This window comes from Micropterus dolomieu, linkage group LG02 (assembly GCF_021292245.1).
Source record: "Micropterus dolomieu isolate WLL.071019.BEF.003 ecotype Adirondacks linkage group LG02, ASM2129224v1, whole genome shotgun sequence".
Taxonomy (NCBI): domain Eukaryota; kingdom Metazoa; phylum Chordata; class Actinopteri; order Centrarchiformes; family Centrarchidae; genus Micropterus; species Micropterus dolomieu.
Genome location: NC_060151.1, coordinates 15,051,950 through 15,076,796, shown reverse-complemented (window position 1 = coordinate 15,076,796; position 24,847 = coordinate 15,051,950). Strand labels below are relative to the sequence as shown.

At 40.6% G+C, this 24,847-nt stretch overlaps 1 protein-coding gene across 1 annotated transcript in view; it reads right to left on the bottom strand.

Annotated features, from left to right (window-relative positions):
* The window catches only part of LOC123958935 (Na(+)/H(+) exchange regulatory cofactor NHE-RF2-like), a gene marked incomplete at its 5' end in the record, with an annotated part of 34,165 nt that extends 9,318 nt beyond the window's left edge, over positions 1 to 24,847 (bottom strand). The window contains 2 exons of the mRNA XM_046032719.1: positions 976 to 1,203; positions 24,605 to 24,847. Coding sequence (XP_045888675.1) covers positions 976 to 1,203; positions 24,605 to 24,847 — 471 coding nt within the window. The remainder of the gene's footprint in view (positions 1 to 975; positions 1,204 to 24,604) is intronic.

Here is a 24,847-nt window from a genome sequence, read left to right as displayed (position 1 = left end):
TGGAAATGTGGGTACGTGTGCAAAAATGTGAGTGTAGGCACACAGCAACACGCATATACAGTACAAACACACACCTCCAAAGATACAGAAAAACCACGCTTGGCAAGTGGCAAGAGGGATTTTCTCTCACCCAGTCAATCACAATATTCTCTGACTTGTACCAGACTAACCCAGAATCATTTATCAATAATCACCTCATTAGTGTGTGTTTTTTCATGATCTCCATGTAAAACACTTTTCATGCTTGACTTTCTACCAACCAAATTCCTTCCAGCTTATCACCACTTCCCCCTCACCCCATAAACTTCTACACACATTATGCACTCCTTACTGCTCCACCACCAGACACATACACACTTTAAACAAAACACATACAATGAAAATAAAAAGTAAGCTAAACTAAGCTAAAATAATAGCTGCGTAACTGTCTATGGTTCAGTGGAATTTAATATTAGAAAAAGAACAGGAGGTTTTAACAGTGGCAAAATACATGTCAATTGCACTGTGCCATATTGCATGCTTTTTCTGTAAAAACTGGAGTTTACATATATAATCGGAAGAGGCCCAGATGAATGTAAAGTTGGTCTGAGGAGACTACGATAAAAAATTAGAAAGCCATTTCTCAACATTTTAAAAGCTCCCTTGGTGATTTTTCATGCACTTTCGGGACAGTCCCTAAATTAAGAGACTATCAATAATGTTACTGCAAAAAATCAGATGATGTACTTATCCGTTCAAAGGTGATAACCTATTCATTTTAGAACAATGTATTTGTGTTTGTTTATATCCCACACTCATACACAGGGTGGACAAAATAACAGGAATAACAACAACGACAATATAATGCAGTCCAAGAGTTGAATCTGACAGAGTCAACAAAAAAGTGAACCAGACACAGGATTTACTGCAGGACTGCTATATTGGATTTCAATATACTTTCAGGTGTTCCTGTTCTTGTGTCACCATTCACCCTACCTCAACCAGCCTGTCCTGAGGCTGGAGCCCGGCGCGGGCTGCAGCTGATCCTGGGTCTAGGGAGCGGATGTACTGTCCGGGCCGGGATCGATCACTGTGGAGGTTGAAGCCGTAGCCTGCCTCAGACCGCACCAAGTGGCACAGACGTGGAACGAGCTCGGACTGGTTGACTTGCGCCCGTAACTGGGACTGGGCCTCGGTGTGGGCTTCAGTCTGGACAAGGGCCTCCTGGAAGAGAATTAGAAAAGTTTATAGAAATCCTCTTCATAAACATGAAACTAAATCTACAATGATACAACAGGAATGTTGATAAGGTATATAAAAAATGTAAATGCTAAGTTTTGCCCATTAGTTAAAAAGAATTTGAAGAAGGAACCATGCAAGCTCCATGGAGAGGTGGGATCATTGTCAGCTAGGAAGTAGCTAGAAAATACTTCACAACAGTGGTATTTACATTGCTTAAAAGCATATAAAAGATGTTTTAAAGGTTGCAGCATAATTTAAAAAGGTTGTGCAAGTCAGAGTGGCATTCTGCTGGCTGCACTGCAGAGCATGTGAACACAGCAGGTGACTGAAACACATAACATAGCAACAACCACCTTTCAAACCTGTAGGGTGAATGTTATATACAAAATAATGTGAATGACTCACTTCAAGGTATGAATGGAAAGGAACGCAATTTTACTTAATCATATTCAACGCACAATAAATAGATAAAATAGATCTCATTACTTGATTCTTTGTTGGTTACAGATGTATTCTCCTTTTTGTGTTTTGCGCTGTCATTCAGTCGTAGAATATAAGTCACATTTTATTATGGAGTATATTTCAGAACACTGTCCATTTACATCCCTGACAGTTCTTACAGCCTGGATGAAGACATTTATAGAACCTGTATAATTGTGCCTCAAGCTCTACTGTGTGATCACACTGATTCACCACCTACACACCAGGAAAAATATGGGCAGTGAGAGGGATGATAGCTATTGGCCAGCTCTGTAACCTCAGCTGATATTAGAAGCAGATAGAGTGGGTGCTAGGTGACCAAATATGAGTCTGCATACAGTACACATGTTGCGTGCATGGGACAGATGTGCAATCATATTACACAACAAGTATATTGTTTCCACTGCATATGCAAAGCTACCATCATGGTCCAGCCTGTGTCTGCTAAAAATACATATGGAGTATGTGGGCAGGGAGAGAGAGAGAGAGAGAGAGAGAAGGAGAGACACAGATATTGTACTTTGTGGAGAAGAGAAGATGGTTTGTGATTTATTCTGACAGAATAGTTTATTTCTGCGACCTCTATCTCCCCTTATACTTTGTGTGCAATTACTGCAAATGCATCTTCAGGAATCGTAGCTGAGCCTCGATCACAACAAAAGTGCCTCCAGTTGCACCCCTTGACTGTAAAAAAATAACACAGATGGCAATATATAATTTTTCAGGCACTGAATTCTTTAGGGTACTGTGGCAGCATTTTAGGCAGCTTGCCCTGAGAAGGAGGGAGAGAGAGAGAGAAACAACTCTCCTGAATCCCTCCAGATCCTGGCTGGAGAGGCAGTGCCTGGGTTGGGCAAGAGGGGTAGATCTTCCAAGTGGGAGAAAAAAAAGATATCTACATACAAATGTATTAACATCCTGAGATCTGGGCAAAAGGAGAAAAATGGCAGAAAGAGGGAGAGGAGGAACGGAACAAGCAAGGAGTGTGTGGGAGGGACAGAAAATTAGATGCAGTGAGAGGATTGAGAAAGAGAGTTCAAGAAAAGAAACAGTCAAGTTAAGAGTACGCAGAGAAACAGCAGACAAACAGAGAGACAAAGTGCTACAGGAAAATCAAGACGACATAAGTTTCCAGTAAGCGACGATGGGGAGGAAAAGAGTATTCAGTGGAACTCCTCTAACATAAACAGTGAGAGTCACACAGATGGGAGTCATTATGTGGGGGAGATGCAAAGTGTCTGCCAATCTAACCTCCAACTGCTCTCAATGCCTGTCCGCACCCCACTAATCACCCCCTGGGGCCCATGCCATCTCTTAAAATCTTTGACGTTAGCGTGCATTTTGGACACTTCTGATTTGGTGTTTCTGTGCTATCGGTTTGATCAGTGTGAGTTTAATTGTGTAAATTTGCACAGAACTCTTCACTGCAGCTCTGCTGATGGTGGATGGATGCAGATGTCTGACGTGTGTGTCAAAGTGTAAAAGACAGTGACTCCTGGTTTAAAAAACTTTAAGAGAGTCAGACAAAGAGGCCTAACGTTACATAGCCTCAACAAAACTAGAGGCTATCAAATGAAATGCCGTTACCACGTTTGTTTGAACTGTGGGCGTTGAAAACTTCATGTTTTTTGTGAAAAATATTTTGATGGGAAAGAGAGAAAAATGAGATGTCCTGTTTTCCCCCTCTGTCAGCAAACTCGCTTGTCATCAGGAAAGCAGTCAGTTATCAACATTTTTTTCAAAACAGAGTCCCAATGGGAGGAGAACCAGTAGGAACCGCCGGAAAAACACAGTATCCATGTTTTGTTCCAGGCACATGAATGTAACTGCAGCGCTGCTCAAAACAAGTTCACATGGAAAATTCTGCAGTATATGAGGTTGTTTTTCTATAAGGAAAACGATATGGAATATTTCACGCCCACAGCAGGACATTAGGGAGCTTGATTGCCCAAGTCAACACACACACACGCACCCACACACACACACGTACTGACCTCCTGACTGTGGCACACTGAGAGGATATGCTGTCAAAAGGACAAGTTGCCATCCCACGAATTCCTTTAGTTTCCTGTCACAATCTGTCTTTGTTTTCTGTCAGTCTCTGCGGTATACGCGGAGGAGAAAACCGTCTACACACAAGACTTGTGTTTGACTCTGTGGCTGGGTTATGCAATTTTGATATCATTAGTTTATTTTTTTTTGCTTAATATATTGCATGATGAATCCTATATAAAATTTAAGCTCAATTCACACACATGCACCATTCACTAACCTCCCCCACTTTTACTGTTGCCTATCAAGCTTTCAGCTTTCACATGACACATAAGGAGTTAAAGATAACGGGGGCAGACTATCCGTTAATGTTTTTTAAACACTGTGGGTCCTTGCTTTCACACAGGGGCAGGCTTTTCCTTTCTAGCTGGCGACTATCATACTTTATCAGCTATAGCTGGCTAATTAAACTAATGTTAGCTTCATGAGTTGGTTAAAAATGCTGTCTCCAACTGACTAAAATGAGAACCTTGTAATAGAGGTCATGAACAATAATTTGATGACGACATACTTGATACAGTGATATAAGGCTGAGGCTACGAGCTGCATGTTTCAGGTAAAGAATCAGCATCATCACGATCCATGTGGAAGACAGGGAATTAAATAAACCGCATTGCTCTCGTATTGCAGTGTGGAGCTAGTTAGACCTGGTATTATATGGAAAGATTTTCAATTTCAATCTTACATAAGCCTCTTAACATTTACATTTATTCATTTGGTGGACGCTATTGTCCAAAGCAACGTAACTGAGGTCCACCCCAAGCCACAAGTATGTTGCTGCTTAGCTTTCATGAGCAAGAGTGTTTAGATTTATGCTTTGTTGTTTGTCTTTTCATACAGTATGTTTTCAATTTTAATGTCACAAACTATGTAGTAAGCAAGTTAGCTGGACATGCTAACATGTTTGTGTGTTTGCAGTGTTTGTAATTTTACAAACACTGTGTAATTTATTTACTACACTTTTGCTCTTCTACTTGGTTTTGGAAAGAGCGGAAACTGCACTCCCTCTCTCTAAATGCTGAGCATACTACAGCCCCATGCATTGTTTCAACATAGAAAAGCTGGACAGACCTGCCATGGCTACTTCTGGTTTCTAAGCTATGATTAGACAATCACTGTTTAGTCAGCTGAAAAGTTTGTCGTAGTGATGGAAAATCAACACTTTGTTTGTTTTTCAATTGATTATATCTGACAAAACAGGCCTGTTGTACAACTTTGCACAACATTTTCTTAGATTTAATTTCTCTACTGTTCCTCCCTGCTTTTAAAATCTGATCTGCCAGTGAACCTGAGAAGTACAGCATGCTGTGCTATATACATTTCACATTTTTTCAGTAGATTACCCTTTTATAAACATTTGGCCCACAAACTGGAATGATGAGATGATTCAGATCCAGACATGCTTGAATGTTGTTTTACATGATGTGCTAAATTGATTTGTCATCATTATCTAAATTGATTTGTCATCATTATCTAAATTATAAAATAACAATTATTATCATAAATTTGGCAGTAGTGGTGTGTCTTCATGTCTGAGAATGAAGACATACCAGTTTATACATTTTTGTGTATGTCACACAGGCACATGTGTACATATTTCCCTCTGCATGCGGCCGCTGGCAGTGGCGTTGGCAGTTGAGGAAACTAGATCGCAGCCTGTTGAATAATTGAGCGGTGGCCTACTGCGATGGATGGATCACGACTGCTGTTAACCCTTTCACAGCCAAGGATCACTGGCTCATGGCTAGCACACAAAACAATGAAGTGTGTTTTGGCGTGCGTGTGCGTGCGCCTTTGAGTTGCTACAAAGAAACTTTTAATCCAGTGTGTATACATATGTGTGTGTGTAAGGCATTTTGGCAACAGTGCTTTCACTTGCATGCAGCCCATAGAGGATTATTGTAAACATCTCTATTCTAATAAATCCAGAGGTCAAGTTTCCTTTGAGCAATGAATCACAAATATGCAGTTTTTCCTGCTGAGTTTGTTTTGCTAAAGGCACATGTGAAAAGATTTGCCAGAGTGCCAGCATATATAACACAATTTTCAGTTTAACATGGGTGTACTGCAAACACACTCCCTATTGTGGATAAATTACCTATTTATTGACCAAAAACACTACCATCTACTGAATGTAAGTACTAGGTAAAGTAAAAGAAAACCTTACAATCAGCATGTATACATATTAAACACATTGAAAAACAGTCAATCAATGGATGGCAGGTTAAACAGACAAGAAAGCATTTTGTCAAACCATTTTCAGGGAAAATCCAGTTTTAATTCCATGGCCCTGATGTAATTTTTTATGACTTTCCATAACTCCACCAGAGTTCTTCCATGACCTAAAAACTGTTATTTCTCAGCTTGGAAAAGTTCAGCTGGAGTCGACAGCAAGTTTTCCAGCTGGGCTTGCTGTATGTAGAAATTACCTTAAGCCTACAGTGTTCAAAACAGCTGAAAACAATGACTTCTGAATAAAAAGTCAACCTAAGCTGGAGGATACATTCTAGTGTATTCCTGTAACAAACCATCATTTGCAATTTTTTTAACAATTTACTTGTCCAGGTGTTCAACACCCAAATGATTTTACAACTAATACTGCACTTTACCTAACTAGCTCTCTCCTGCAATACACGGAAAGCTGCTGCTCCTTTATTTCCACACATTCTATGGATCATCAGCTGGTGAGGATGCTGACTTTTTGACTGGAACATGCAGATTTAACATCAAACTTTACACATGATTTTATGTATGTAGCCATCAAGTGCATATTTAAGAGCTGCCCTCTTTAGTTACTGTTGACAGCCAAACAATAACAGTATCTAAAGGATGGGGCTTAGTGCTTCAAATTTTTACAGTGTCCTCCTTACACACCAAACATGCTTGTTTTATCCCACATGTTAAGTGAATATTAAATTCTCCATGTTTTTTAAGTTGTGAGGGCACATCAAACACAATATCTTGATTTGCACGCTGCATGGTAAGATTACATGTCTGCATTTAGATTGTCAAGATGATCTTAAATGCCGACAAAGGGACGTTTCCTGGAATCAGCAGTAAGTCGGGTAGCTGTCAGCCTAAGGTCCAGAGTTTATCTATGTTGCTGATGTTGCATGACGCAGGTGAAGTGCAAAACAACAGTAGCACGTGCGACTTGTTCTGGAGACAGAGGTGGAACCAGTAGAGCCAATTCCATCTGTTAAAGAGAGCAGGTGTAACTTTTTAAAATGAGGTGAGACAAACTTATTGAACATAAATATTTTGAAGTGTTTTGTCTGTGTCTCTGTTACAGCATTGTTTCAAGTGTTACCAAAGCCCATATGAGGATCATTTTAAACTTTTAACTTTACCAAATTAAGAAAATTGCTGTGTCTCAGGATGATCTACTGGGATTTTCACGCTCAACCATCTCTGGGTTTACAGAGAATGGTCTGAAAAAGAGAAAATATCCAGTGAGCGGCAGTTGTGTGGACAAAAATGCCTTGTTGATGTCAGAGGTCAGAAGAGGTAACAGTAATTCAAATAACTACTCGTTACAACCAAGCAGTGGCGCCCCAAGAAAAGTTTCCTAGGGGTGGCCAGATGGGGCCACTAAAAATCCTGAGGTGGCACACTAAACCAAAAGCCATAACTGAATTTCAGGAATTCTATTATTCAGAATATAGACTAGTTGAATACTACATAAAAATATGATTTAAGGAATCACACTGATATACTTTGGTTTCTTATTTTACAGTTAAAATTGTCTAATGTCCATAGACTCAAACCAGTTCATTTAACATTCCATAAAAATCCTGTTTGATGTGTTATCTGTATGTGTTAGGCAATTAATTGTTCTTTAAATAGGCAAGTTAACCTTTTCCTTAAAAAGACAAATACAGCTTTTATTTGTAGGAGTGCATTGACAGGGAGGAACAAAACATTTACTGGGAGCAAGCCTACTCAAGTTTACAGACATCATGGAGCATAAATATTTTTCTTTTAATATTTCTAACAATTCAAATTGAAATATACGATATATGTCTGTATGGAGTTGTAAATATTTGTTTAAGTTTGGTTTGGTGTTATTCTTGTTACAAACAACTAGGCTAGTTATTCTTGAAATATCCCACTTTTTAACAACGTTTTAGGGATCCAGAGCCTTTCTATAGCCGCTTTCCACAGAGATCCTGCAATCAAAACGGAAAGAATGTCAGCCAATATATATATCCCATTACCAGCTCTGTACCTTTCATACAGCGCAGCGAGCCAACATATTGGCCTCATACAATGGCAGTATGACAGCGGCTATATGACAACAACATCATGACAACAACCGTAATCCGTAGCCTAGTCTCAACCGATCCAGCACAACAATTTGCCCATGCAGGGACCAGCAGCTGAGTCAGGATGATAAAAGATGCTTTCATTCACCAGAGCTGAGGCCTCACGTGAGGAGAAAGGCGGCCCGGCGGTTTTTCCTCTGGGCAAACTTCTGCGTGACTCAAGTTTTTCAGACAGTCCGCCGACTCATCGTGGCCCCGCAGTGTTTGTTGTACTACTCACTGTTCACATGTTTTGCAATCCTTTCACAAAGATGCAGGTGGAAACAGGCACAGGACGGTCTCCCTCGAAGCATAACGTTAACAGCCAGTCACACACGGCGCTGTCAGGGGCTCCAGTGTTCATATGACGTTAGCTTGCTGTTAGCGATTGTGCTAACCTTTTGCTGTCTGCAGACTATTAGCTCTCACACACAGTACAATACACAAAACTGTGTAGCAGTGTGACAAACTTATTATTTAACTATTTTACTACTAACTGCCTCTGTACATTCATTAAATTAGACTTTTCTTTCTTCTGCAGCTTGTTGCTGCCTCCACAGAAAACATACACGTTCGGCACAACACCGGTGTACTCCGCTCTGCTCTGCCTGTTTGTCCTGCCCCTTAACCAGTCACAATTTTAGAAACGTTATTGCCATCTACATGGACAAATCGGAGGCATCTCCTAAAATAAACATCATAGTCTGTCACACCTCAGGGTCAGAGGTTACCCTCTTAAAGTGACAGAGCCTAATATGAGAACACCTGGATGCTGCTATTCAGCTTTTAACTCAAACCAAGGGGTTACATAATATATACAGTATATAGAATTTTTATGCATATGCTCCTTGCCAGGCCCACCCCTGGCGGAGCCATTGCAACCAAGGTACACAGGATACCATCTCTGAACGCACAACACTTGAAGTAGATGGGCTACAGCAGCAGAAGATCACACCGGGTGCCACTCTTGTCAGCTAAGAACAGGAAACTGAGGATACAATTTGCACATGCTCACCTAAATTGGACAAAAGATTAGAAAAGGTTGCCTGTTCTGGTGAGTCTCAATTTCAGCTGTGACATTCAGATGGTAGGGTCATTCTGGCTCCGAAACTGTGAATGTGTGTGTGTCTGCCCCACATGCAGCTGCTTTAAGTGTTGCTCAGTCAGAGAGGAAAAGAGTAGATTGGCCAGTTGACTGTGGGCGAGAAAGAGAGAGGAGTGGCGAAAGGAACAAGAGAGAAAGGAAATCACAGGCATCTGGAGAAAAGCAGAGAGGGATTTGGAGCTTGTAAAAATGAACATGATGAGGATTGGAAAAAGAAGCGACAGGAGTGAGCAACGGAAGAGAGAAGGACTCAGCAAGATAAAGAGAAATAGGGCAGGCGCCGAAGGAGATGATGCACAGCATGTGGAGGGCAGGAAGAAGAGACAGCAGAGAGAACATGAGAACACGAGGACTGGCCAGAGATCTCGATAACCAACAGTTTGTCCCACTGATGTTGTGGTGGCTTGCGTAACAGCTCAGTAATATGAAAGCTAGCTGTGTGTGTTTGTGTGTCTAGCAGTGCTCTACTAGGACATGACCTGCTGAGATATGTTTAGAAAGTCCCCTGCCTTTCTGCAGTGTGTGTGTGTGTGTTACGTGCGATACCTGCTGTTTAAGTGTTTCCTGAGATCATAACTCAGGCGAGAGTGAAAGGGAAAGGTTAAATGTGTAAAAACAAGAATGAATTTGCCTTCTGGAAAAAAGTATAAAGTGAGGAGCAGACGCTAGGGAGCAACATGATCAGATAGGAAAACTGATGTACTGTATTGTTATACAGTTCTCTGCAGACAGTAGTCAGATCTATCATTGCACCTACTTGAAACAGAGTTCTGGGTTAATGGATACCACAGGTTCACCATGCACAGTTTAACCCCTGCTATTTAACACGTATTTAGTGGATTAAAATAATAGTTTTACATTTTCCATGCACATCCTAATAAATGTTATTGTCTGTGCAGTAAAAATGAAGCTAGTTGGCTTAGCTAAGCATAAAGACTGGAAACAGGTGGAAACAGTTACCCTTGTTCTGTCTGATAGTAAAAAAAAATCTACTACAAGCACCTTTAAACCTCACAAATTAACACATATCTTTAAGGGTTATGTGCCAGAGGTCTCTGGTTGCTGGTTGTCTTTCACAATTTACAAGTTTCTAAATGTTTCTTCGCTTTAAATGGACAGAGGCAACATTTCTCTCTTCATAGAAAGTCCAAAGAGTGAGAAATTAATGATAGATGGAAAATAAATGATGTTACTGGAATAGGTCTAGAAACTCTTCTAGCTAACAAGGAAGGATTATTAGCCTGCAATTGCATTGCACTGTAAAACTGATGAGCTGCTTGTAAAATTCTTCCCAAATATCCGATGCAGCTGGCAGGAAGGTACATTTTTGTTGTTGTTTAACACCTATTCAAGATGACCTAAGCTTAACTGCCTGGCTGACTGAAAAGCTGCATGGCTGAAGCTGCAAAACTCCTGTGAGAGCAAACATATTGTAAAGGGGGTTGTAGCTCGAGGCTGAGCTGTCACTGAGCACATATGAGATCACGATGGATATGAGGGGACGCAGCTTTTTTTTTTATTAGCACAGAACGATGTTTTGATGCTGAAATGATTACGCTCTGCCTTCACACAGCCCTCCACAATGTCACTTCATGCCGTAAAGAAGTCTAAAGCAAACAATTACCCAACATGTGTGATCTAAAAACAAATAGTCTTGGTGATGCCAAAAATGTTAGATTAAAACATTTACAACACTTTCTGCATCTGTAAAGTTTAAAATAGATCTTAATTTAGCAGTATTTCTGGGGTAATAAAAACATGATTGGACAAGCTTAGTGATAAATTGCTCAAAAACATGAATTGCAATTCAAGAGGATATCTAGAATTCTTACAACAGACTTGATATGTTGTGATAGGTAGTGTGATATGTATATATATACACATATATATATATATATATATATATATATATATATATATATATATATATATATATATATATATGGGCTGGGCATGTTAATTAATTAACACCGACAATTATTTTATTGCAGTTTTTATTATTATTATTATTTTGGAAGTCCATTGCTCAATGGCTCTGAATACACATACAGTCAAACCATGGGTCACAGGAGGGGTGGTATGTTGATCAGCCTGCAAATCACCCACCCAAACAAGCAGCGGAGGAGGCTTCGGCAGACTACGTTGGATACAGTGTGTGGGAGAAGTAGACAAACAAAAGCAAGACAAGCGATCAAATGCCATAGCGAAGTGGATAGTTACCCACAGCATGCTGATTAGTATTGGGGAAGATCTTAGAAACGTTCTTAAAATCACAATATAGTCGTTTGGCCCCACAGGGTTGCTCTTTCCTCAGGTGAACAGGAGACAAGCGCTCCGCGAGTAAACAGGCGCTCTATGGACAGTAACCATGGCAAAATTATAAGCTACATAACTTTACCTGAGAGGCCTTCATCTAGTTTTGCGGCTCTGCCATGCAAATTCCCTCTTGTTGATGTCCTATTTAGTAAACAGTAATAGATTCTGGAAACTCACAAACAGCGAGGATCTGTTCAGAAGAAAAGCCCATCACATGGCAGCGACTCCATGCATTTAGACATATAGACCTGGCTGAATTTTAAACCGAGCATCAGAATGGGGAAGAAAGGAGATTTAAGTGACTTTTAACGTGGCATGGTTGTTGGTGCCAGACTGAATATTTCAGAAAATGCTGATCTACTGAGATTTTCATGCACAACCATCTCTAGGGTTTACAGAGAATGGTCCAAAAAGAGAAAATATCCAGTGAGCAGCAGTTGTGTGGACAAAAATGCCTTGTTGATATCAGAGGTCAGAGGAGAGTGGGTAGACTGGTTCAAGATGACAGAAAGGCAACAGTAATTCAAATATCCACTTTTTACAACAAAGGTATGCAGAATACCATCTCTGAATGCACAACACGTCGAACCTTGAAGCAGATGGGCTACAGCTAGCTGGTTTAGCTAGCTGGTTTACAGCAACAGAAGACCACACCGGGTGCTGCTCCTGTCAGCTGAGAACTGGAATCTGAGGCTACAATTCGCACAGGTTCACCAAAATTAGACAATAGATGATTGGAAAAACGACAGGTCTGATGAGTCCCGAGTTCAGCTGTGACATTCAGATGGTAGGGTCAGAATTTGGCTTAAACAACATGAAAGCATGGATCCATCCTACCTTGTATCAGCGGTTCAGGTTGGTGGTGGTGGTGTAATGGTGGGGAGGATATTTTCTTGGCACACTTTGGCCCCCTTAGGACCAACTGAGCATTGTTTAAATGCGACAGCCTGCCTGAGTATTGTTGCTGACCATTTCCATCCCTTTATGACCACAGTGTACCCATCTTCTGATGGCTACTTCGAGCAGGATAATGCACCATGTCACAAAGCTCAAATCATGTCAAACTGGTTTCTTGAACATGACAATGAGTTCACTGTACTCCAATGGCCTCCACGGTCAACAGATCTCAATCCAATAGAGCACCTTGGGATGTGGTGAAACGGGAGATTTGCATCATGGATGTGCAGCCAACAAATCTGCAGCATCTTTGTGATGCTGTCATGTCAATATGGACCAAAGTCTTTGAGGAATGTTTCCAACACCTTGTTTAAAGTATGTCATGAAGAATTAATTCAGTTCTGGAGTCAAAAGGGGGTTAGGGTTGGATCCAGTTTCATGGAGCGCCATTAAAAAGGAGCTAGCTGGTTTAGGGGGACAATAAATAACAGCAGTTTAAACATGAGGAAGAAGAAAAACCACTGCAAGCTATTAGGTTGTATTTGAAAAGCCTCCTATAGACAGTAACAAGGCCACCACCATTATCGCAATCTCTAGGGTGGCTAATGCAATAATAATCTGAGGGGCACGGTTCAGCAAGATGGCTGTGATCACCTGATTCTGTTAAAAAACAGAAAATCAGTAGAACAGATAAAATCTTTTAAAATTAAAGTTTTGTGGGAGGGGGTCTGACATAGAGGGGGGCGGCAGAGTGGCCCCCTGCTGTCTCCAGTCAAATGTGTAAAATCAAACTGTACATGTGCACATATGTTGCAGTTTTAGCCCACTAGTTATATGAACATAACAATGGCTACATGCTCTGCTCCACAAAACAATAATGTAAAGAATTAATGCAAAAAAACACTGATGTGGTCCGTTTATTGTAAAACTGTATTTCTAATTGCATCACATTCAATCAAATTTCTGTCTCCATGTTGCTGTCATTTCTTGGCTCTGGCTGTTCTCAGGTCAGCTGCGGCTCTGAACTCTGTGTGTGGAATTACTGAGAAGGAAAAGGTGTTACTAGGGATCTACACAACATACTGCCTCAAACTGAGTCCAAAGTCTTTATACGGATCCCAGAAAATTCTGGGTTGTGTTCCTCATTGAAATATGAATTAAAATGTTTTTCTGATTTTCCTAGCTTTAAAACATGAGACTACCAACTGCTTGAGTTTAAACCTGTAGCCACCATATAAAAGACTAAATAGGACCATAATTAACATGGTTTGTCATTATAAGGCTTTTGTAACTCTTGATGCCAAACATGGCAACACCTGTGTGTGTACAAGTCACAGTGCTCCAGCCTTTCTATGAGAGAGTACACAGCTTTAGTTTCCATGAGAACCTGCTGCATGAAGTTGATTTAATTTTCATGGGCCTGTTTCATGCTGCAACAGCTGGTGGACACGTCAGAAGGACAAGGATCAAAAGCCCTGATGCAGACAATTAAACTGATTAAATTGAATATCAAAATGATACTCAATATAAGCACCCAGATAACTAACCTACATTGAAAATTGCTCTTTTCGTCATCGATCCATAATGACTGCATAAATACTACTACTGTACAGTAACAGTGTCTCTACATATCCGTCTGTGTTTCATTTTCACTGTCAGCACATATCATGAGGAAGTTAGTGAAACTATGCAAAGGCAGAAAGAAAGCGGAGAGAGAGAGAGAAGAAAGATGGCAAATCAACAGGTGGTTTAAACCCCTGTAGTACATTTTTTCCATCTGTCTCCCACTATCTATCTGCTCTTCCTTAATCTATTTATTTTGCGCTGCACACATCCACACTCTATGTCATGGTATGTCATATCTTCTTTCTGCCCAAATTCGTTCACTTTCTCTCAATTCAATTTCTGTCCCTTTCTTATCTTTGAGTACCTCATGTTACAACACATCCACATGTATTGAAGTGGCTGCAGAATCCAACAATTCTGCCTATTTGCATTTTAATGTCAAGTCAAATTGTGTGGGTTGTTAGCAATGCTGATATATTCAGCAGTTATCTGCTGCTTGTGAGTGTGTGTGTGTGTCACAGTTGAGGGAGTGAGGTTTTAAAGGTGAATGCAGCTATTTTCTTCTCTCTTCTTTTCTGGTTATTTTAATCTATCATTGGATTAAAATCTGTTTTTTCCATTCAATTCTTGTCAGTTTGTCCCTCTACCTTAACGCGTGTGTGACCGGACAGCAGTTGAGGATGGTGATGTAATGTGTGTGTGTGTGTGTGTGTGTGTCCACACCCCTGTTATCAGTGTGCCACAGATATCTCTCGTCCCTTGGTGAGAGACGAGGAATGTGCTAGAGACAGAGAATCTGAAGAGCATAAGGTGGTGGTTGTGGTGGTGGGGGGGTTCTCATTGTTTTTGTCTATGTAAGAAATGTGTGTGTGTGTGTGTGTGTTTGTGTGTGTGTGTGTGTGTGAAGTGGGTATGTATGTAGAGTTGAAACCATTAACTGAGAAGTAGTTTAGGTAATTTTGTAAACAATTTTTTCTTAGTTTTCTGTGATGGTAAACTGAATATATTTGGTGTTTGGACTGTGGGATAGACAAATAAAGACATTTACAGAAGAGCTAGATGATATTAGCTTATTATAACTAGGTCTGAGGCCATTGACAAACACTGTCTCTATTAGCACTTACATGTTTATTTCTAAACTGTAAAATGTCCCACTCAGTATATCTTGGTATAAAATTGAAGGCATCTGTATCAAGATATATCATTATCAGATTTTATAATCTCTCAAATATCAATATCAGTATCGGTATCTACCTCAAATATTTTTGTAAACTTAAAATTTTTTCTATCATTTTATAGACCAAGCACATATTTGATTGATTGGGAAATGAGTCAACAGATTAATCGATAATGAAAGTAATCATCAGTTGCTGTTCTATGTGTGTTGTGTATTTAAACCTCTGGGCCCAGGAGAGGTACTCTATTTTTGACATCACGCAAGCTCTGTGGGGGAGGCCTCATAGATGACACCAGGCCAAAGATTTACGCAGTTCTGTTTGTGTGTGTGTGTGTGTGTGTGTGTGTGTGTGTGTGTGTGTGTGTGTGTGTGCGCAAGAGCCAGCAGATGGATATACATTTCTCGCTCTCACTTTCCAAAGCACGATGAAGAAATTAGAGGGGATTCCTGTCACATCCTCATACTTTAATGCTCGCCAACTTCACCTCACACGCACATAAACTACACCTCCCCCTCCAATTTGACAAGTATTACTCAAGCATCAAAAAATTCCCAGTTGATCCATAAGGATACAAAGCCTCTCTCCCATCACGCCTAATCAACTCCCACGGACGAAGAAAAGGACGGCTGCAATTAAACTGATCCAACATGCTGATGTGTGAGCTGAGCAAATGAGAGCAGCGCCAGTGGGACAACAACAAACCAACCCCTGAGTGTGTTTTTTTATAAAGTGTGTATGAACACTGCGTGGATTGATGTGTGGGAATGTACGCTGGCTCACAGCTGTGACCAGATGCAAACTGAACATGTGAAGGTGCTGAACGTGGGTGAGTGGTCAGGAGTGAGAATAACAGCCTGGAATCCAGCTACTGAATGGATCAACCTTTGAAACAGCACAGTTGTGACAACAAGGCTGAAGCCGAGTGTAATTGTGCGCTTGCCAAATCATTAACACATGACAATAGCAACACACTATGTGCAAGGCTCTCTTCACAGCTTTCAGTGACTTAAGCATGAAGTGTAGCAATGAAGAATTCCTTGCAACCTGCCTCTCAAGGTCTCTCTCGTAGCAGCACATTGATAGATCCTCGGCCTGGCTACAGCCGACCTACACTCCACTGATATTCCCACATCCAACAACTGATACAGTAGATAAAAGATGAGATTAAGAAAATGGAAACAGAGAAGCAGAGTGAGTTTTCCAAACAGACACTATTTGCTGGGGTAGGCCCCAAAATCCCAAAGTTCTAGGAATAATGCCAGCGTTAATGATTTCAAAAAGGATTTTAAAGATCAGTTCCAGATGGTAGGAGTCAAAGATGGCAGGAGACAGGAGGCCTGTTTTTCCATATTCTGACCCAGTGAGGACTATACAAAAGTAGTGCAATCTATAAATATTGCAGAACATTTAGGTCAACTTCTTAATTGCTACAGTTACAATTATATAGTAAGATATGAGGAGTTCAGTAAAGAAATGTTACAGCTTCATAATCTGTATGGGTTGGGTGATAATAATAATAATAATAATAATAATAATAATAAGCTTTATTTGCTTCACAGTAAAAACGCAAAAACAAACACAAAAAAGTTACATGGCACAGAAAGACCAATTAATGCAGAAATGCAAGTTTACAAAAATTAGCTTTATTTATTATTATTTATTTATTTATAGTAAGACAACAAGACAAATTTCATTATTTTAAGACTGTGTCAGGGGACTACTGAGTGAGGATGAGTGCAGAGGGAACCAGGTAATCAAATTCATCATTGAATTGTGAAGTGTTTAATGACCCAAACAAGATTATTTTATATTTTTCGTCACTTAATTGAAGGAAGATATTAGACAGGGTTCAATTTATATTTATCATCAGACTGCTGATTTTAAACTTGCGTGTCATCGGCATAGCAATGAAAAGAAAAGTTATGACTATGTATTATTCTTTGAAGTGGAAGCATACAGATAGAAAACAGAAGTGAACCTAGGACAGAGCCTTAAGGTACTTCACAGTTTAGAGGGGCAGTGAGATAAACCACTCTATGGCAGTGTCCGAAACTCCTGCAATGCCTTTTAGAATACAAATTAAGATAAAATAATCTAATCTATCTAATGCATAGCATAATTCATAAATAAAAGAAAAATCAGGGCCAACCCTTCAAAAACATTACTTCCAAAGAGATTATTGGTCACCTTACGTAGATCATTCTCAGTGCTATGCTTTGCTTGAAAACCAGATTGAAACTTGAGATCACGGATAAGGAGGTGGTTCCTTGTTATTTACTATCTAATTATGTAAACAGTGTAACTTAATCCATAACAGAGTGACCAAGACATTTCCTGTAGAAGTCAAACATTCTTCTGGGTTAACAAAGGCAACATTTGAGTATAATATCAGCTCAGCATGGGGAGACACACAGCTGTGTTCACTCTCATGAACACCCACACACATTTAATGCAATACACTCTGTTGTTCATGTCCCTCCTACATCACCCACCTTTCTAATTCCCCCCTTTCTTGTTCTTAATTCCCCGGACACACACGCCCTCATTCTCCACTGGTGACCCCTCCACATCATACAGACCATGTTTTTAGTCTCTCTTACACACAGAATCTGGACCCCTGCATCCTGATGTAATGCAGTTGGTATTCAAAGGTTGGGGTGGGGGTGGGGCTGGGGGGTGCACCAGCTCAAGATTTTAGTGAAAATAACGGCACACTCACTCACTCTCACCAATGTACTGTCACTTAAAAATCACATAAATTCATATTTCATCTGACATCTTACATGAATATAGTCGTATTCTAAGAAAGAAAGAACAATTACCTTAAATAGCAAAATGGCAAAAGGAAACACTTGAAGAGGAGTTTTGTCATTTCTCCGATATCAACGTCAACTGTGCTGCTCCTTGTTTTGACAAAACAACAAGAAACAATCTTGTATTTGTCCGCCCCTTAACAGTACGCCTGGGTGGAAAGCAGAAAACGTGCACAGATGATCACACAGGCTGAAGTGCTGACTACCTCCAGACGCCTCCTGTGCTGTTACATTAGAGCTGACAGGCAACATCTTTTTCATATTATCCTGTGCAAAATGAGACTCTGAGTCAGGGAACTCTGAGTCAGGGATGAGATATCAGGGAGCCTGACCTGTGCCACCATCTTATTTTGTATGGTTTTAAACTAATGGTCAGAGCTGATCACATTTGGTAGCAGGGGCAAAAAGACCACAAACCAAAGGGACATTTATAGAATAATGTGCCAAGCAGGAAGCAGTTAGTCTCATCACGACAGTCAACATATTTACAACATCTGCAAAGAGATGGGGGGGAAAAACTGAGACAGATGTTTTCTGCAGTCGTGGGTCTATTTACTGCCGAATCAATACAGAGAGCAGTGTTTCAACCATGTGTATGTGTGTCTGATGCAGCATGTTCTCTGGGTACATTACTGCTATGGTACCTCTCATTTGTCTTCTGTCATTTGTCAGCACAGACATCTCTTGTGTTGCCCTCTCTCTCACAGATCCACAAGCGTCAGTATTTTTGTTCATTCAGTCCTGACCCCGTGACCTCATGCCCTGACCCATAAAAACGGTGCCCTCTGTCCGTGGTTTTCTCACGCATATCTCTTTCACTCAAATACTACAACCCTAAAGATGCACATGTTTAAGTATTTACAGAAGTCCTCTGTAGGAGGATTTTGTGAAAACTGATGGGACTGTCTGACTTGTGTGCTCATTTCTTGTCTTTCGCCACCTGTGACACACGTGTGTCTCCTCACTTAGCCCAAATGCACATAAACGTGTACCCTTTGTGCAAGCACACACACACACACACACACACACACACACACTTAATAAAACAAATAATGTGTTGTGAATCTTCATACGTCACACAAAGCTGCATGGTATGCACATTCTTGACCATGCAAAGACACACTTGGACCACCTCCACAAACACACACCCCTCCTCTCTCTCTAACTGTTTTAACAGATGTATGTGTGTGTTTGTGTGCGTGTGTGTGTGCTCTATCAGATGATCTCAGGCTTCTGTAAATCCTCTACATGACGTAGTGAAGTTTATTACAACACAATTGGTCTGTATGCTAGCAGCTGGGTCAATCATCTGGACTGCTGCAACTGTTTCATACTGATTTGTGTCAACCAAAACATTATACCATGTTTCTAAGCTCCAGAGCTCATGGAAATATCCTTATCAAAGTTCAAACTCATAATGGACACACCAAAGAGTAACAAAGTCTTGTCTTTGTATGCATGCTTCAGCAAAACTCCATCTCCTCCATTTTTCCCCCAGCTCACTAATCCTGATGCTGACTGTTACCATAGCAATAGCTTTCCGTGTACTTCCTAACAAGCATAGTGTTATACCAATCAGGAGTGCAGCAGGACTGGAAAGAACAACAAAAAAAAGACCACAATGTGTTTGTGTGCGGTCACCACCAACAGAGAGAGAAAATTCAGGCCAGGGAGAGGTGGGAGAGTACAGCAGAGATATCTTCCCCAAAATGCGGCAACTTCCATAAAACAAGCCAGTGACATGTCTATGTCTCTGTGTGGCTGTGGAACGATGATTTCACATACTGTACCTCTCTGTCTATTCGTCTGTCTACACGGCATAATATTTGTGTTACACGTTAATCTATATTACACGTTAATCTATATCCTGTTTTCTGCTGTGTAAGCCTCCTGACGTGTTGAGAAGGTGTCCAATTAATATGCATTTAAAGGGCAGCTACCTAGAAGTGCTTGTGAATGATGCAAGTTCAGTGTGTGTGAGGATGTCGGCACCACAACCACCTGCGCAGACATAAATGAATACAAACACATGCAAGATGTAGAAATGCAAATTCTGCTGGCAACTTAGGTACAATTGTCTGCTTTGCTGAAATATTTAGTCATGTTGCAGCTGTGTTAACATGCTGATATTCTTGATTATAACTGTAGGTTTATGTATCTATGTAGAGCTGCAACTAATGATTATTTCCATTAATGTGATTGATGATATAAGATCAAGAAAAACAGCAAATTCCCACTTTAAAAAAAAGAAAGAAACTCGATCGATTCTCAAATTAGTTGCAGATTCATTTTTGGTGCTTGTGTGTGTGCGCTTCCGAGTTAAAAAAAGGTTTTAGTGAGAAAGTGACACCTGACACTTTATCTTGAGCTTTAGTGTTAATGACACATCCGCATGACACACCTAAGTGCATGTGTGTGTGCGCAAAAGGGAAAGAGACAAGCGTGGAGACAGAGCACTCACACCTCAGGTGTGTGTTCAGGTAAGATGATCCATGTCAAACGGAGTCATAATGTTCTTGTCCTTGAAACGTCTCTTCCTTTAAGACAGACTCCAGCGTCAATCATTGTTTCTTGCTACCATCGTGCCTACAAGCAAATGATTGAGCAAGAAAGGGAACAGAAAATTGTCTGAGAGATGATAGCTAAGAAAATGACTGAACAGCGGTCAGGCCTCAATTTAATACAATTTCCTCTGCTGTAGTCGCGAAGAGGTGAACTGAGAGCAAGATGATATGTCTCTAAAGTGTTTTTTACACTCTGAGGTTTAGTCTGGGTCTCTTACAGCCTACTTCAGTTGACTTGGCTTTCAATTTCAATTTACCATAAATACTTAAATATGGTTGCTTGATGGATAATAATTTTGGTTGGATGAGGACGGCAGCCAGGGCAACAGTTGATGTAACTTTAAACCCAGGGTTTTTTTTGGGCAGGCTTAAGAGTATAAAAGGCTGACTAAATTGTTGAACGTGGCTCAAAAGTAGCTAAATAATGAGTGATGTGCTCAGTGACAGCGGCATTTCTCTCCAACGTCGGCCCTTTAGTTTTCAGGACCAACTACAACAACAAAACAGTACACTTACCAGGCTTATATACTGTCAGTCCTGGTCAACAGTAATGGCGTATTAAGGCCTGAACATTGGATTTGTAACAACCCAACATGACTCAACTGTAACATTGTTGTGCTGGAGAGCTTTAGTAATGAAATGAGCGAAAGAAAATTTTTATTTTTTTTTTGTTCATGGTTTATAGTTTGTGATACTGAGTTAGAAATACAGTAAGTGAATAAAGAATAAGGGTGTAAAAACACAACCTGAATATCTATATATACTGTATATTGTATGTTGTCCCAAGACTGTATATGCACAGATACAGAGGCAAAGAAAAAAAATCCTGGGGGATGAGTGGCCATAAAACAAAAAAATACAGGCAGTGTCATGTAACCTGGGGAACATACACACAAACACACACAAAACCCAGAGTGGGGAAATTTATTGTCCAAATGTGCAAGTGATTATAGTTGCAAAAAAGATTCATGCCTACCCACGTTTCTACTGTGACCATGTGCATGCCTGTAAATGTTTGTGGAGTCTGTGTAGAGACTGCCAAACTACAACTAACTGTCCCTTTGACCTAAGACAGTATATTTGCCTCACCTCTCTCTCCCCTCCAACTTCCTCTGCTCTTTAGTATCATTCAATCTTCAAATCCTGCTCTGCTCAAAGTGATATGGAAGTGAATTCACGACAAAATAAAGCAGTATGAACCATGCTGTGCAGCCCGGTGCACAATGCCAAGCAACTATCTTCCACAACTCTCCCCCTCTTGTGTGACTCAACTACCCTGCAAACTTTTGCTTTCCCCACTCCCCTGCCTCACTGGGGGGGGGGGGCACTTCCTGAAACTCCTTCCAACAAGGAAGGCTGTTGTTGGCTGCTCTCAGCCTTGGGTTCTCTCACTCTAAAATGCTGCTTGCTCTCTGTCTCACCATCTCTCCCTCATTCAACAAAAAAAAAACATGTCACAGCAAACTGAGTCAACTTCTACATCTGTTAAAGACAGACAGACACCAAGACATAGAATTAGTAGAAGTAATGAATCTATTGTTCTTTTTTAGCAACGACTGTTCACTTGTGGTTAATGGTTTCATTGCTGATTTTCCCCTCTGCGTTTGTTGTGGTAATTACACTGCACTGACTGTCAAAGCTCCTCGCCAGACACATGGACAAATGACTACTACACACGAGACATAACATGCTGTTTCACCGTGCAGTGTCAATACTGACCCTGCATATCTGTGGTAGAACAGCTTCCTTTGAGATGAACAGAGATATCCAGTTTTTTCAAGACTAACAAGGTACCAATCGAGTGACAGAGGAAGGTTTCGATGCTACAGCTCAAACAGAAGGTAGCTTATTGTTAGTCCTGCTTTTCGTTTTGCATTGCTAATGCCATTTGGCTCATCCTGCTAAACCTTCTTTCCATTCTTTCATTAGAGTCATTAAAGCCTGAGAGAAATAGAGAAACGAGAGACCTCTAAGCATTTCCTGGGCCTTTGCTGGGCCAAGCGCTGGGATTTCTCCATACAGGTCACCAAAGCCAGAAATGAACAAAGACATACACACACACACATTTGAGATTTAACTGATTGGCCCCGTCACTGCTCGTAGAAATAGTGCCTGAGTGCCGCTCACATATTGGCAGGAAAAACCTAAGTGAAAACAGATTTTGTGCAAATGCAGAAAGCAGAAGTTGAGCGTCCTTGTCTTGCTCATAGGGACCATATGAAACCAAAGTCGATCACATCTTTCAGGAGAGACAGAGCGGACGGAAACACATCCTGTTTTCCATGTCAACATGGAATAATCAAACAGTGAAGTGAAAAAATAAAACCAAAAATGTATCAAATGACTATCTCGAGCATTATGCAACCAACTGTGACAATGAGTATGTGTAAATAAGCACAGGAAGATGAGATTTGAGTGAAAAAAACATTCCCTCTGGAGTATCATTTCCCAATGGATTCAATATCTCTAATTCAAAGGTATTCAGAAAATCTTCCACCCAGCTGTCTTTATTCATCTATTTTTTTTATGATTTCTGTGGATTTCCTGTTCAGCAGAGTCCACCGACAGACCTCTCTTACTCTCTTTGACCTCTAACAAAACATCTGGAATGCTTTCAGCTAGCCATGTTCTGCCCTCAGGACACACACGCATTTAATAGATAGACATTCACCACACATGCTTGGAAGGCTGCAGAACGGGATGGGAAACTTGCACGGCATCTACAAATGTAATCTGAAACTGGCAAAACAGCAAGAAAACAAGTCTGGGGTGAAAGCGTGTCTGAGCTGAAGAGAATCTGTTCAAAGAGTTGACTCACTACCTGCAATCTGTTAGCTAATTTAGTATTTTTAACAAATCTCTAAGAATACTTGGAGTGTCGGAGATAACTTGAGTTTTTAGGTTAAAGCCGGTTATTATTTAGTCTACTAAGGAGGGGTGTTGGTGAGGCCTAATCAGCTTGTTTACACTGATAAAAAAACAAACTCATTGACTGAATAGTCTGACATTTTGGGAAATACACTTGTTCTTTGATTCTCCTCCCTTGTCTGTACACCAAATATGAAATTACTGCCAGCAGACAGTTAGCTTAGTTTAGCTTAAACACTGGAAACAAGGGGAAACAGTAAGACTGGCTCTGTCCAAAACTTTTAAAAAATCTACCTACCAGTACCTTTAACATATTATATCTTATTTTGTTTATTCTGTACAAAAAACAAAGTTTAAAAATGACATGAAGTGTTTTTTGTGAGGGTTATGCGCTGGACAGAAACCATTCATATATACTAAAATCACAACTTATCTTTTTTACAGTTCAATTTATTGATTTGTTTCTTATCAGACAGAGCTAGGCTAGTTGTTTACCTTTTCCAGTCTTTATGCTAAGCTAAGCTAACCAGCTGCTGGTGTTTGCTTTGTATTTACTGTGCACACATGATGCTGGTATTCATCTTGTCATCTAACTCAAGAAAACATAAAGCTTTATTTTTTGGAAGTAAAGAAATTCACAGGTTCCAGCATTTTTAACGTGAATATTTGCTTGAGGTTTTGGAGTGTTTTTGGACAAAACAGCTATTTTAAAATGTCAACATGGATTTTGGGAAATTGCAATGGACTGAAATTTCATATTTTTCAGACACTTTATCCAGACTAAATGTTACCAAACCAAACACAAATATCCACAATAAAATAAGTGTTAGCTGCGGCCCTAAGTAAGTTCTGCAGTTCAGTGCAGTGTAGTCCAAATTCTAGTCTGACAGATATTAGTACGAGGCCAGCTTTCATGAGCCTGAAAGCGAACCTCAGTTTCACTTCATACCAGCCAGGAGGCATAGGAGCTTTACCAAGTCGACAGAATAATGAGATACATTTGAGCAAGACAGGAGAACCTCACATAGTAATAGAACATTACTCCCTGTAGATCCACCAATAGAAACCCCCCTTAGAAATCACATACCATTAAGTCCATATTTTTATGAACCAAGAACAGCATTGCAGAAAATGAAAAGTCCTTGCAGTAAGTAGAAAGCAAACAAAGATGGTGATCATGATGTCAACAAAGTCGTTGTTGTTACTCTTTAATCCCACGTGTGGTGGAGGAACTGCTTACCTTCTTCGCAGCCTTTGATGGGGACCTCCTGGTGGGCTTCTGCACCTGGCTACTCGGTGTGACCGGTCGCTTGGACACGGAGCCGTTCTCTCGCTTCTTGCTGGGGGAGGGTGGGACCGAGGATGGGGGAGAAGAGGGGGAGGCTGGGGGAGAGGAGGACGAAGGAGGTGCAGCCCCGAGGACGGCCATCTCCTCTGTGGCTGTGAGGCGCAGGCTGCGCAGGCTTTCATGCGTCTCGTTGTC